The 15,357-nt window shown below is 46.8% G+C and overlaps 1 protein-coding gene across 10 annotated transcripts in view; it reads left to right on the top strand.

Annotated features, from left to right (window-relative positions):
• The window catches only part of LOC138581369 (uncharacterized), a 3,536,879-nt gene that overhangs the window by 2,210,874 nt on the left and 1,310,648 nt on the right, over window positions 1-15,357 (top strand). For 7 of the 10 annotated variants that reach the window (XR_011304537.1, XM_069652653.1, XM_069652655.1 and 4 more), the window contains one exon: window positions 4,630-4,770. The exons of the other annotated variants lie outside the window; for them this stretch is intronic. Coding sequence is in view for 6 of the 7 variants with exons in the window: in XM_069652653.1 (XP_069508754.1) it covers window positions 4,630-4,770 (141 nt within the window). In the remaining variant the exon portion in view is untranslated. The remainder of the gene's footprint in view (window positions 1-4,629; window positions 4,771-15,357) is intronic. 10 annotated transcript variants of the gene reach the window in all.

Genomic DNA, 15,357 nt, shown 5'->3' with positions numbered 1-15,357 from the left:
AAACCACATGTTCCTACAAGAACAAAACAACTAAATTAATCTATGTCATCAACGGGGACATAGCTGGTGGATGCATCCTCAGTTTTAAGTCGGCAATGTAGATGGGGCTAGACCACGTTCTGTATCGTATAATGTTGGCATATACATCCAGTGTAAAGGATATGGTGATGAAACTATACCCCACTTTAATCCAAGGACTTGACAAGCTAAAAGATAGACAAATAAAGATACATATAAATGAAAATGTCAAGCCTACAGCACAACATTCCAGATGCATCCCAATTAATATATAATTCTAAGATGAGAATGAAATAAAGTCATTACTGAACCAGAGTATAATAGAACATGTGAAAGGACCAATGCCGTCGATGTCCCCAATTGTGCCAGTGCCCAAAAAGGAGGCCAGTGGATGCACTTGTTTGTGTGTGGACATGCGCACCCCAAACCAAGCAACTGATAAAGGCACCTGTCACTAAGAATGACTGACATGATGCACTTATTGCATGGAACCACCGTGTTCTCATAGTTGGATTTGAATAAAGGGTATCACCAACTATAATTGCAGACAGATTTCTGATATATAAACTTCACGACAAACCTTGGTTTGTTCAGGTACAAGCGACTCAGTTTCAGAGTTTCATCAGCGCCTGAAATATTCCAAAATGAAATTCACAAGGTGATACGTCATATTCTGCAATGTCTAAACTATAGTGATGGCATTCTTGTATTCAGGGCAAATCAAGTAGCTCATGACGATACACTGCAATGAGTCTGTGTGGTCCTAGAAGATGCACATCTAACACTTAATGCCATCCACGTTAACATTCTTTGGACACTTTCTCCAGCAATGTGCTCCAGCTCGATCCAGACAAGATATAGGCCTGTATCTTGACGGAAATCCTGACTACCAAGTCTGCAGTAGGGTCTTTCTTTGGGATGACCAGTTACTGTAGCAGCTACAACCAGGATTTTGCCTCCATTAGCATGCCGTTGAGTCTTCTCTCATTAACAGGATCAGAGTTTCAGTGGTCACCAGACTGTGAAGATGCTTTTTGCGCCATTATGAAATGCATATCATCTACTGCATTCAAGGCATATTGTTTTCCAGACTTTGAACCTGAACTCCCTGTAGTTGCAAGTCCGGTGGCCCTGGGAGACATTTTGGCACAATGCAAGCCTGGGTCTTTGTCATCACGTTAAATAGTATAATGTGCCAGACGTAGTTTGACATGAACAGAGTGTGCGTACTTACAGGTAGAGACAGAGAACCTGGCGGTGGTGTAGCTGTGTGAACAGTACCGTCTGTTTCTGTATGGAAAACTATTCAGCATCATTGCTGACCATCAAGCACTCCAACCAAATGCCAGGATGCCACCACAAATTGGGGGATACGACTCCAGAAATGTAAATTTGGCAAGTCAAAGACAACAATCCAACAGACTTTTTGTCAAGGCATCCTCTGCCAAACATGGAGTGTGCCCGGACAACAAAGGCTGATTAATATATCAATTCCGTCGTTCACAACCCTCTCCTGAAGGGCCATGTCCATCAATGTGGCTGAGACAACCCAGCATGAAATATTGTCGAAGGTAAAACAATGCATATTAGCTAATAGGTGGCATCTGTCAGCCAGAACAGAAGGCGAGCAACCAGAAGTGGAGTACAAAATGCTGCAGACCTGTACCCATGAAAGATGATCTGTCCATCTCCCCACAAGTCTTACTTCTTAAAGAAAATCGAATAGTGATTCCCTCATCTTTTCAAGAAAAGGTAATTGAGCTGGCACATGTAGCTGTAGCAGGATAGTATCGACCATGAGACTTTTGCGACAGAAGGTGTTGGTTTATAAAATGGACTCAAAGAAAAAAATTGCATTAGGAGGGTGTACCATTTGCTAATCGATGACACCAAGGACATTCCCGGAACCTCTAAAGATGACGAATTTACTTACAAGAGTCTGGAAAGAGGTAGCCATCGATCTCTTTGGACTGCTCTCAAATGGCAAATACGTGCTGGTGGCGATTGATGAGATGTCACGCTATCCGGAAGTGCAGTTGGCATCCTCCACAGGAGCACAGTCATTCATTCATGCTCTTGATAAGATGTTCACTGATTGTGGAATCCCAAACAAAGTCGCATAAGCATATGCCTCCTTTCAACCCCAGCCCCTTAACAGAGACGAGTGTAAAAGGATCAATGATCTCTGCTGAACAGCAGAGTCATTCCATCACAAGAAATTCCTTGTTTTTTAGGAGAATAGTGATTGGCAATTTCTTAACAGATAAGGAATCAGTTTATCAAGACTCTGAAGACAGTAGTTCTGATTACATGGATGGGGACATTGACACTGGATAAGAAATGTATGGATTTATTTATGTAAGTGGGAGATGTATTGTCCTGTCCTGCTTTTATGTGCATGCCTCTGTTGCATGAGTCAAGACAGGAAGAAGGCTTGTGGAAGAGGAGGAGTTTAGTATGAAGAAGGAACATGAATAAAGAAGACGTGTTTAACCTCATATCGTGTTGAGATCATTAACTTAATCGTTAGCAGTGTCCTAACACTGGAACACAACTGATGGTTGCACCTGTCTTGTTTGTTGCCTGACAAGCAGGCTAAAATTATGGACTTTCCCTTTGAGGCTGACATGCTTTTTGGTGACAGAATTGACCATATTCATAAAATGTTGATGGATTCCAGGCAGACAACTCAGTCTTTAGGGCTTTCTGCTTCCCAAACGCCATTTTTCACAGCTCCGAAATATTGGGGCCTGCCAACCGCATCTCAGAAACAGTGTTTCGGCAGGGGTTCTCCTGTAAGGAGTCAGACTTACAGAAAAATTTCATGGAGTAGCGGGCAAAGGAAGATGGCTATCCATCCCGCAGTATCTCAAGGAGAGGTGGCCCCGGGGAAACCACTTTGATTTGTCCTCAGTCCACAACAGTGAGAATCAGGGTTGGGGAGAGGGGGAGACTTGGTTTGAGAAGTGGAGTTCTGAAATGATGGATCAATGAGTTAGCAGATTTAAAAGAAATAGGTTGCAGTCTCTCCATATTGACTTTTCCCTACACTGCTCTCTGCAGTAAAGAATATGAATGGCCCAGAAAAGGGACATAGAAACAGTACCTGACAGAGAAAACCATCCTACATTTTACTCCAGATATGTTCTAATGCCAATGGGAGCCAGAACATCCCAGTCGGAGCCTTTCTAAACCTATGATGTAAAACGGCAAATTTAAGAAGGTGACAGTTGTTGGGCACCCAGTGCCCAAGGCCACTGGATTGTGTCTTTGGAACTCCAGGAAACTAAATTCCATGTGCCCATTCTGTCAGCAAGGTTCATGTGGTTTGCGTCGTAGTCCTGGGACACACTTGCAGTTCAGAATATTACCCTTCAGATTAACATTTGCCTGAAGGTCTTAAGAAAGGTGATGGCTGTCTTAGCATCAGATTTGTGACTGGCAGGTGTGGGGCTGTACCCTTACCTTAACTATCAACTACTGAAATTGGTCAGTCAGGAGGGGGTAATGGCCACACTTTGACTGACCATGGTGTTGTTGCATGACCTGCGATTTTCACTGAACAGAAAACATTCAAATATGTTTATGCTGGAGACAACATTGATGATCACCCCCCCCACCGCCCACCTGTGAGTTTTCAGGTTATCAGGCTGACCGTTTACAACTACAAGAGGGAAGTTATGGTAAAAACCTGGATGTTTTTGAGATGGTTGGGGCTAATAGACCGGTACATTCTGCTTCTGCCTGAGGCAAGTTTTTACTTGAGGAGGCTCTAGTGGAAGCTTGGAATCAGTCGGGACAAGTTGATGGGGTCCTTGTAGGACAAGCTACAGATGAGCCCTTAGCTGGCTGCAAGTCTTGAGTTAGTAGCACAAAGAGGAGAATTCGATGGTAGGAGGGTTGGTTTCTCTGCCTGTTTTTCAAGCACAAGTTATCACAATGCTTCAATGACAGGCTGGGGCCTTATCTTGATGATCTGGAAGTACAAAATAGATGGTTGGAGAGGGAGGCGAGGCTCCACATCAATCTATGGAGCTGAGAGACAGTGCTTCACCATGGGTGCTTTCCAGTTGCAGTTGTTGGGAAAGATTGTGATGGTCTTGAACACCACCACAATGCAGTCTGTAAACAAGAACACCAGTGTGTGCTTCCTGAGACTGTGTATGGAGGCCTGCACTCTCTGGTTGATCGCTAAAAGCATTTCAGTCCAGGCCTTCCTTCTGGCCAGGGAGAGTTGTGTGAGGGCAAATGCTCTTAGCTGGAGTCATGTACTGTCACACAAGTGGGCTTTGGATGATTCATTGGTGGACTACAGCTTTCTGATGTGTAGCTTGCCACTGGTATGCCTGCCAACGAGAAATGTCAGTTGTTCTGCTCCTGAAACGTGATGTGGAAGTGTCCGCTGGGCGATGCCCTGATTGTTCCATGGATTTTCACAGGCATGCATACATTCCCATGATTCCCCTACTCACCACACATTGTCATGTGAGCATGATTCAAACTTTCTAGGCCCCAGCCTGAAGGCTGAACATCTTAAAGATAAGGAATGTGCAGTGTAGATATCAGATCCATCAGCACCAATGTTACCCACTTTTTCATTGGTTTTTCTAGATGTATGGATTAAGAAATCCAGAACCTTTCACTGCTGAACCAGAGGTGGCTACGAAAGGGGCCAGTATTAAGCAACCGTGGAATGAAATGTCTCCTTCTCCACCAAAGTCTCACCAAGAGGTGCCCTTCAAATTTAGCAAGGTACATAATGTATGTGTTTTTTATGTCAGTGTTGAAAAATCAATGTTAAGTGCATTTCACATATTTATATATACACATTGTACTGGGTCAGAAGAAGTACGTGGACACTATGAAGACTTTTCCAACAATGATTTATTAAATAATACGAAGAAGGCCTATCTCTCCCTATAAATATGGGGTGTAACCTACCTTTATAATTAACCAAGTTGCTCATCAGTCGTCTGGAATTGTTCACATCAAAAGAAAGTCCACTGTCCAAAAACGAATCCTATCTGACCCTGCCACTATTTAAAACAAACTAAGGCCAGGAGTATGACTCCCTTTGGTTTAGAGTTCTGTTAATATCTTATTTTCAAATAGTCTCTAACCACCTTCTGTACCAGTGCTTGCAATTCTTGGATAAGGCCTTTTACCCTTCCCTTGTCTTGTGGGATTATTTTCCCGGGGCTCTTTCGTAAAGTTTGATCCTTACGTCTATTGTTTTCTCGTGTACAACCTTGTCTGATATCTTATCTAGGCTTCCCTTCAGGATTGTTATTGTGTCCCCTTCTTAGCTTAGACTTATCTTGACCATCTGTGTGTTTATCCACTACTCTCCAATTAATCCCTTTTGAGGGTTGGGATCTTCTCCCTTCTTCCTAAGGTAGTCTTATCCACTGATTAATATTCTCTTTCTCAGGTTTACATATGATGTTATCTCTTATTTTGTCACAATTCAGATTTAACATTGTTGTAGTCTGAGTTGAAACAATTTCACTTGAACAAGTTTCTTCACTCGTATAACCATTCCCTTCTGGCTTCCCAGTCCTCCCGTTCTCTCGTTTAACTAACTTCATGGGGGAACATCTCCAGGGCCTGCTGTCACTGTACCTTCTTTCCTGCTTAGGTTATCTTTCTCGGTTGTCTTCTCTGTTGGCATCTCTTCACCACTTTCTCACTTCCCTTTTGTGCTATGTTCCGGTGTCTCTCCTGCAACCGGTGCCATTGGGGATACCTCAGCGGGTTTGTGTCAGTGTAGTTGGTTGGGCTCCCTGCCCTCCACAAACTACTCGTAGTTATGCCATCAATTGGTTCTGGGTTGTCAGACCCATGGTTTCTCGCAATTCGTTATGCAGTATTCCCAGCTTCTGATGCTCCGGTTCAGAGTTATTCTGAATTTCACAGGCTCCACGGCTCTCGTTTACACTATCAGGGGGCCTCCCCTGCTGCTGTATGATTTTTTCTTCAATTTCAGTGTGTCCTCCTCCTTAAATATCCTCGTCACAGTGAAGTCAAGATTTGTCCTTAAAGAGACAGCTTATTTCTTTGATGTCATGGTGCACGTAAACATTGTCTTCAGCCCAGTCTTGTTTTATTGTTTTAGGCATCTCAGGCATCTCGGGCAGTCCCATGTATGCCATCACGGGAGAGAGATTAGGGAGTTCCTTAGAGAAGTGGGAGTCCTTGTCCCCCTAAGGGGTGTCTGTCCCAGTGAGTTCCCACTTGCTCAGGCCCCTAGGAAGGGTCTTGCGGAGAGGGCTCACCTCCTTAGCCTAAAAGGGTATCTCCCTCTTGAGGAGAAGGGCCGAATTCCCTCAGATCGTCACAAAATGCAAATGATTGTGTTAGTTTACCACAGAAAGAGCCGAGGATTTATACATGGTGAAAGGACAAGTCAGTGTTTCTACAGCAACAAAAATGCCCTCCACAAATGTTTATCAGATAATGTACTCACTTCATTTAATATGATTCCTTTAGGTTTAACAATGTTTTTTTTTTTTTTTTTTTTAAGTAGAAGAGTAATAAAAAATAAATGATAGTACATCACATACATATACATGTCTTAAGCCTCCCTCTATGTATCCATTCCACAACTGGCTAAATACATAATCACACCGTCCCTATTTGTTAAAACAAAATCAAACAAATATATCATGCCACAAAATAACCAATAATTCCATTAGGTGTATGGCCTGTGTTCAGAGCCTAACTCAAAACAATCATTAAAATATTTTCAGACCGGCGCTGGGGGAAATTCTTCAGAAGGCACCACAGCACTTGAGCACCTCCCCATTTAGTAATACATTTAGAGATATGGCACCACTCATAACATATTTACTAATATGGAAACCATCATCAGCGCAGAGACTCACAAGCTGCATCGGCCAAAGGACATCACAATCAGAAGGATAACTTTTACCACTACCTTTCTGGTATTTATATAAGTGCTACCCTCTTCCTAATCTTGCATAGGTTTCACCTACAAAAAAACGGTGGCATATTGGAACCCGTTGCTATGTATAACATCAATTAATATGCACAACACTGAAGAAAAGATAATGGCACAAACCAGTCACCTCTGCATCAGCTTCTTTCAATTATTTCAAAACAAAACGGGTAAAACTCTGCCTGAGGCAATAACACATACTGACTAAAAGGCATAACAGCTCAATTGTAAGCGTGGCCTGGAGCTCATGGCGTGAGGCTGCGTTCATACTGAGCATCTGTGCGAATCCTGTAAAGATCCTTGAAACAGAGTTATTTTTGCTGCTTTTTGACAATCAACTGGCTGAAGTGGCTCTCTGGCAACGTCGGCTACCTGAATCCAGTAACTCGAGCAAACCTGCACCAGAGGGGAGAAGGGAAGCAGGTAGTCTGCAGAATGTGTGACTCCATAGGTGAAGGCAAAATGGCGGTTTGCCGCGCGACCGCTGTGCGCTGCAGCTGCATTGAGGAGAGGCCGGGGCTCTGGGACACTGCAGCTGGCCACAAGAGTGCAACCGGACGAGACCGTTGAGCCAGCTGAACCCCCATGGTTCGGGAAACAGCTGCGAACGGCGCTGGCTGGAGGAGCTGTGGGCGCGCCACTCCGTACCACCTGGAGACCCGCTGCAGCGGACGTCTCACCTGGAGGGAAGATGTTGGAGCATCTAGTGGCGGTTAAGCTGAATGCACGGCGAGAGATCCCTTGATCCAGACACTTCTGCAGAGAGCCTGGCCCCAGCGCTGAGTCTGTATGCTGGGAAACTAAGGCGGCAGCGGGAGTGGCTGCCCATACTGGCCCCACGGGACGGGCAGCGCGGCTGGACAGAGCCATGCCGAGTGATCACGCAGTACAAAACCCTTCCTGCACCCGCAGACCCAGCCTGGAAGCACCGGCATCCTCGACACGGCTGGACCGCAGGCGGGAGGATGAGATCAACATAGCCCACTCAGCGGTGTACCAGCGGCTTAAGGAGGTAACGGGCTGTGTGGCTGCTTGAACGCAAGTTAGGAACTAGATTGACTTAGGCATGGACTTCCCCTGCTACGCTGCACAGAGCCTGGGTCTCCGGCCAAACACACACTGCCGCAGATCATAACGCCTGTGAGGGGTGACTGGGATCCTCCAGGGCAAGGACACTGTCCACCCGGCAGGAGCCTGTTAAGTGACTACTCTGCCTTCTCCCGGGAATTAGACATTGGCAGAGCTCCGTATACCACCATTGACGGAGCCCCTTCTGCATTGATACCGCACACCAGTACATTGATCTGGCACCACTGTGCAATAACTTAGTGGAGACTTCACCGGTGGTATCGAGGCATTGACTATGATGAGACCAGCATAATTACTTTGACAGCCGGCCTGGGGCTTGAAAAGGCTGCCTTCCGACCGACACACATGAGAGAAACTGTTCTGCCTGAACAGCGGTCTCAGACCCCGCCTACCGCACTACACAGAGCTTAGATCTCCGAACACATGCCACAGTTAAATAACGCTCGTGTGAAGACACTGCAGACTCCTCGAGCAGGAACACTATCATCCCACGGGAGGCCGGGTAAGGTGCTGCACTGCCTTCTCCCTGGCAATTGAAGTCAGCACATTGTTTTGGCACTAGTGTGCATTATCTTGGCTGGGACTACACTGGTGGGGTCGAAGCATTGACTGCTGGAGCTCTACACACATAAGCACACATGTGAGCGGACTTCGTGGGAGCTGGGTATGCAAGTCCTTGCAGGCTCTCGGAAGGCGTGCTGAGATTGGTAGGACTCGCTGTACTAGACTGGACATCAAGCCTGGCCTGCCTGCTGGAGTGCTGGCTGGCAGAATCCACTCTCCGCCCCTAAGCAGGCATCGACAGGGTGGCCCGTAGCTCGCTATTCTTCGGCTGCTCACACAGAGACTACGGCTACAGTTTCGTGACAACTGCGTCGGACCAGGGCTGCATCACTTCCGTTCCAGCGGCACACGGTTGGCAGCCCTCCACACTCAAAAGTGTGCGGCTGGCTACAACAGGAGGCACCACCACAGTAACGCAGAACATCCTGTCAGGCATTCCCCACCTCTGCTGACGGTAAAGCCTGACAGCTCCTCAGAGCAGGGATATGCGCCACCAAGCACAAACAAAAAGGCACCATAATGTATTATTTTGCAGGACATGGGAAGACGCAGGTGACTACTGCGGCAAAGAGCGACACAGAGTTAATGGATAAAGAGACACACCCGGATCAACGAGAGGATAAGGTGCTGGCGGCGATAGCTGCGCTTTGGACCTCTCTGGAACACAGATTGACAAGGTCAAAATAGACGTACAACTCTTGCGGCACGACGTGAGGTCCCTGGCGGAGCGAGTCACAAACATGGAGTAACAGCTGAAGGAGACTGTGGATACAACCACTGGCTCGAAACCAGGAACTGCCTTCTAGAGCAGCGAGCTGAGGATGCGGAGGGTCGCTCCTGCCGGACTCAATGTTCGGGTCCTGGGCATTCCGGAGGGGGATGAGGACTGGGACCCTCCGACATACATTGAAACTTTGTTCCAACAGGAAGTTGGCGCAGGTAAATTGACGGAAGGATTCTCAGTCGTGAGGGCACACAGATCCCTCCAGAAGAAGCCCCCGCCTGGGTCACATCCCTGCCAGATCATAGCTAAAATTCTGAATTGTCGTGACCGCAAAGTACTGCTACAGTTTTCCAGAGAAGGCGGAGTGATAGAACGTAGAGGTTTAAAGGTTGCCATATATCCAGATTACACTCCCCTGGTGCAACAGCAGCGGAACCGATTAATCTCCGTCAATGCCAGGCTCTGTAAGAAGGGCATTAGTATATACTTACATATCCAGCGAGACTCAAAGTGACCTATGTAGGCAAATCAAGATTCATCGAGAGCCCGAAGGCAGTAACAATGTGGCTGGAACATAATAAGTTGGACACAGATGGAGACCTGGTACTTCAGGAGACAGAGTCCGTCAAGAAGTAGGACATGACACTCAGCGCTGACCGGCGTCTCTTGCTGGTATAGAATGCCCAGACACTGATGGGGGATGCCAGTGATTGCCCCCTCTCCTTCTGGACCATCGACCTACACTATCGTTAATGGAATAGCTCCTAAACCGGGGCTAGCGACCCAGCCCACTGAGCTCTGATGGATCCCACCCCGATCTGTACGGATAGTCGACAGGCAGTCCCTGTTGTATTCCTTGGCTGGTGCCGGTTCACATTGGCTGGCACTGGCAGACCTGAGCAGACTGTGTCTGCTGGGCACAGTTTGTACCCCACGTTCCAGGGGTTGTTGGTTATGTAGTGTATGTCTTATCCAACCAAAGTGATGTTTACGGGGGACTATTCCTCATACTGTATGAAAATTGTAGATGTGCAGATGAGATTGTGGTTTGGGGCGGGATCCTCACTTCCTGGGATCACACACACATGCAGCTGCTGGTACGCAGGTCTCTGGGGGTCTGTGGCAAAACAGTACACAAGATAGTATGACACAGATTATCACATGGAACGTGAGAGGCCTTGGCACATACATGCGTAGGAATAAAGCCAAGTCATATGTCCAGCGTAAGAAAATCTTGGTTGCCTTGTTACAGGAAACTCATCCGACGGCCAAAGAGCAGGAGTCGGTGGTGCAGTATTGGGGCGGGGCAGCATACGGGGCTCCATATGCCAAATATGCACCGGGTGTCCTCACATGAATTAGTAGCACACTCCCATTTCAGTATACAAGTAGTGACAGCATGTTGATGGCCGGTATGTCCTCCTTAGAGGATACATTGAGGGGGTAGAGGTGGTCATAGTTAATTCCTATTTTCCGAACCATTCCATACCATCACATGTCCAGAAACTAACTGCACGTATCGCACCTCAGAGGGATGCCTTCTTTATATGGGGCGGAGACTTGAATTGTGTTCATGACAACATGCGAGACAGATCCACACCATTTGGGTCTGGAACCACCCCAGTGGGAACAGCTCTTAATACTGCTCTGACTGGCCTAGCCATCACGGATGTGTGGCGAGAGATAGACCTGGATCGAATGCTCCTACTATTCCTCATTACACAGTCTCCATACAAGGCTGGATTATGTCTTTGTGGGCGTTGAGCACTTGCCGCACTTTACCAGTGCAGAATATATGGCCCGTGTGATCTCAGATCACTCACCCCTTGTTGTGGTATGGGATTTTCAGGTACCACAGGCCCCGGTCCTGACGTGGCGCCTACCCACAGACGCCCTGCTAGACACGTCCTTCTGCGAACAACTTTGAGATGCACTGACCTTTTATCTTATGAAAACATTGGCAGTGTTGGTAGGTGGGCAACTGTCTGGGAAACCTTGAAGGTGGTCACTAGGGGAGAGGTCATTGCTAGAGCTGGGGGTGTCCGAAGATAGTTGAAAATAGATCTGGAGGCGCTTGAAAGCAGGGTGCAGCATTTGGAAGTTAAACTACTGATAGAGCAGGCCACGGAACGCCCCCTCCCAGAGACTCTGCTCAACTGCCAGACCACTCGGGAACAGCTGTCAAAAGTTTGACTATGCCACCAAAACAGCACACATACATGCAGAGGGAGACAGGTCAAGGAAGCTACTAGCGTGGCTATGCTGGAAGGAACACCCTAAAACACTGATTATGCTCTTAAGGGATGAATGTGGGGAACCCTGGAAAGCACAATCCACTATTAATGACATATTTGGCACCTACTATGCTACACTATACAGTGAAAGTTTACATATTTCAGCAGAGGAATTAACAGACGCATTTACCGAAGTCATGCTTCCTTCGCTTAATAGTGGTCAGCGTGATCTCTTACATCAACCTTTTACCTTACAAAACCTGGAGGAAGCAATTGCTACATCCGCTGCTGGCAAAGTGCCGGGAAGCGATGGTCTCCCGGACAAGTTTAATAAGGCATACAAAGGAGTGTTGGCACCGACGCTCCTGAAAGGCTTTGAGGAGACTTTTGAGATGGGGAAACTCCCGGACTCAATGCGGGAAATGTGGGATGTACCCATTTTCAAGTCTGGGAAAAGGGCAGACACATGTGACTCGAATAGGCCACTGGCTATGCTGAACTCTGACGTTAAGCTGTTGACAACGATGCTTGCATCCAGTCTCCGGCGTTGTATAGCAACGTTAATACATTCAGAGTTATGTACCTGGCCGCAGCACCACCCTAAACCTGCGCAGGCTGCAACACATCATTGAACAGACGAACGGAAGTCCGGAGCAGTATGTAGTGGCCTCGCTTGTTGCCGTAAAAGCTTTTGATTCAGTGTATTGGGAGTGGATAAAAGCTGCACTCAAGGCCTTTGGATTTGGGGGGAATTTTAGGAGGTGGGTTAAGATAGTTTATACCTCTTCCACTGCCAGAGTCAGAATGCGGAGACACATATCAAAATTTTGGGACATTCAGAGTGGGACACGCCAGGGGTGCTCCCTCTCTCTGATGCTGTACATACTGGCACTCGAACCCATTGCAGCGTACCTTAGGCAAGAATACCTGGAAGCCGGGATACGTATAGGAAATTACACTCACTTGCTTTCATTGTATGCAGGTGACGTACTACTCTACCTCTGCCAGCCACAACACAACCTGCCCCTGATACTTGAAATACTGGACAATTTTGCTAGACTGTCGCGGATCACATTTAACAGACACAAGTCATGTCTTTTTCCCCTAGCGGGTTGAATGACACCAGGCTAAGATCCACGCTTGACTGGGGATTGCAACGGGAACACGATTGCTTTAGGTACCTGGGCATAAGGGTGGCATATACTCCAGAACGGACACATATACTAAATACATTGAGTGCAGTGGAGGGAGTAAAGAGGTCGATGGCATTCTGGTCTCGCCTCCCCCTCTCGCCTATGGGCAGAGTGACCATTACAAAGATGATTACACTACCAATGCTGCTGTATGGCTTCACTAATGTTACTTACTATATTAGGGTCCCCTTTTTCCAAGAGTTAGAAACGTCACTGAGGACATTCTTATGGGGCCCTAAGAGACACAGACTGTCCACAACTATACTGACACTCCCATTTGAACAGGGTAGGGATGAACTGCCTAGGCTAGAATTCTACTACTTAGCAGCGCAACTTAGTTTACTCACCAGATGGTTGGCTAATGAACACAATATGGAACACACCCTGCTTGAGGCTCAGATCCGCCCTGTGCGGTTACAAGAAGCACTCTGGCACCCGCTCTGCACACAATGCACCCAACCGTTATTACTGTCAGTAGGCAGACAAATCTGGTTGAGGACATTGAAAATCCTGAAGACCCTGCACCCCTATTCTCCGCACAGACCTATAATAATCATTACAAAAGGGGACCCTGAGGAACTTAAAATTGTGCAATGTTGGGAGGAGGTGGGTATTGTGACATGGTGGGACTTGTATGAGAGTGGTACCTATAGGGAATTCCCTGACCTCACCCAAAAGGAAGGCCTCTCTAAGGGGCAATTTCTGAGATATATGCAGATTACCAAATTTGCTAGACACGCCTGGCCGGAATGGCTGGCAGAACCCCAACCAAATTTACTCCTGATGCTTATGTATGAACTGGAATGTGGCAGGAGACCAGTGTCACGATTATATAAATCCCTCATTGATGGCACACTTACGGAGCACACACAGCTTAGGTCCAGATGGGAAACTGACCTGGGTATGGACTTCACAGACAAGCAGTGTCTATGGGTGTTCAGCCACAGCAAAAATGTTTCACGCAATGCAAGATTTCGACTCCTCCAGGTCATTGTTCTGCGCCGCACATATTTGACCCTGCCCAGGGTTGCTAAGTTTAACAACGATGCGACATCTGACTGCCCCAGGTGTGGCAGGGCAGATGCTCATATGATGCACATGTTTTGGGACTGTAATTGCGCAAAGGTTTTGGAATGAGATCAAAACTTACCTGTGTAAATGCTGGGGTCACCAGATACAAATGGACCCCACAGGAATGTATTCTAGGTATGTATACCAGGGCTAGCAAGCATAAACACATCTCCAGATGTATGGATCTGGCCTGCATATTGGGTAAGAGATGCATAGCTATGATGTGGAAGTTGAACAAAGGGCACAAGTTTGAGTTTTGTTTAAAAGAAATGCAGCGCTGGAGTACTGCCGAAAAAACAGCATGAGGTTGGGCCATAGATGTGCATGGTGGAGAAGTGGGCCTCCTCTTTGAGGCATGGAAGGCATTGGTTAACTCTGCACTGTACCCCTCGGATGATAAACCCCCATGAACCGTGACAGCCGGTACATCTTGCCTTTTAACTTGCTAAACAGACAACTAGCTGCAGTGTGGCCTGCTGCCTCCTCCCTGCCAGGCAACCTGCATGGGTTCAGTGACTTACATCCATAACTGAACAAGAAACAGTGTTGTTGGAAATCAGTGTGAACATACAACGCATTAGCATAATTGGTTGGTTTTATCCCCCTCTTGTCCTTCCCTACCCGGTGTCGTCACCCTACCTGTTTGTCTTGTTGTCCTTCCTGTTAACCCCTCTCTACTGTTTAAATCTGTTGGCCTGCCACGGCATGAAGTACGTTGATAAATTCATGAACCCAATTGTTGCTTAATTGTTGTGTTTAACAAAATGCCAATAAAAAGTTTTTTTTTAAAGAACTGCTCAATTGTATCAGACTCTAAACACCAAAATTCTATATTTCTTCACAAATCAATTTGTATAATAGGTGCTTGTCATTTATAGGTGGCCTACAGAGAGACTAGAGCATACACCAAACTCAACCCTTCACCACCAAATGCTTATGGTGCTGAACTACCAAGACCAAGAGACACTGGGGCAAATAACATATAAGAGTGTGAGCTCAAGAGAAAGTGGTCCTGCAGCGGTCTATAGTAAAGGTCCCGCACATTCGAAAGTCTTTGACATCATTGAAAGGCCTGAGCTCGAATGAGGGAGACCAGAAGTGTGGTAAGTTAGGGGAATGGAACCCCTAATGAATGTGAATTAAGCTTGGGGAACGGAACCCCTGCAATTGCTGTGATTGCAAGTCCGAGCCTGGCTGACGGAGATCTGCGCTCAATCAGGTACTTGTTGAATGAGAAGTCTGAGTCTGGCGGAGGGAGAACTATGTGAACTGTAAAAGCTTTGAGAAGTCCGAGCCCGATGGAGGGAGACCTGCGTGAACTTTTTGCTAAACTGTGAAATAACTTTTTGGAACACTGGAATAAGTGACTTTAACGTGGAAGGCCAGGTGGGACTCAAACCAAGTTTTGAACTGCTTTTGTTTTGGGAACCTGAGCCAGAGTGTGTCATCCTGTTTACGCGGGCCTCCTTACACTGTGCTGTCCATTGTGGGGAGGAGTACTGACTC

Source organism: Ambystoma mexicanum, chromosome 3p, assembly GCF_040938575.1.
Source record: "Ambystoma mexicanum isolate Mex_15411 chromosome 3p, UKY_AmexF1_1, whole genome shotgun sequence".
Classification (NCBI taxonomy): domain Eukaryota; kingdom Metazoa; phylum Chordata; class Amphibia; order Caudata; family Ambystomatidae; genus Ambystoma; species Ambystoma mexicanum.
The sequence above is the reverse complement of the archived record's forward strand: the minus strand, read 5'-3'. Positions and strand labels throughout refer to the sequence as shown.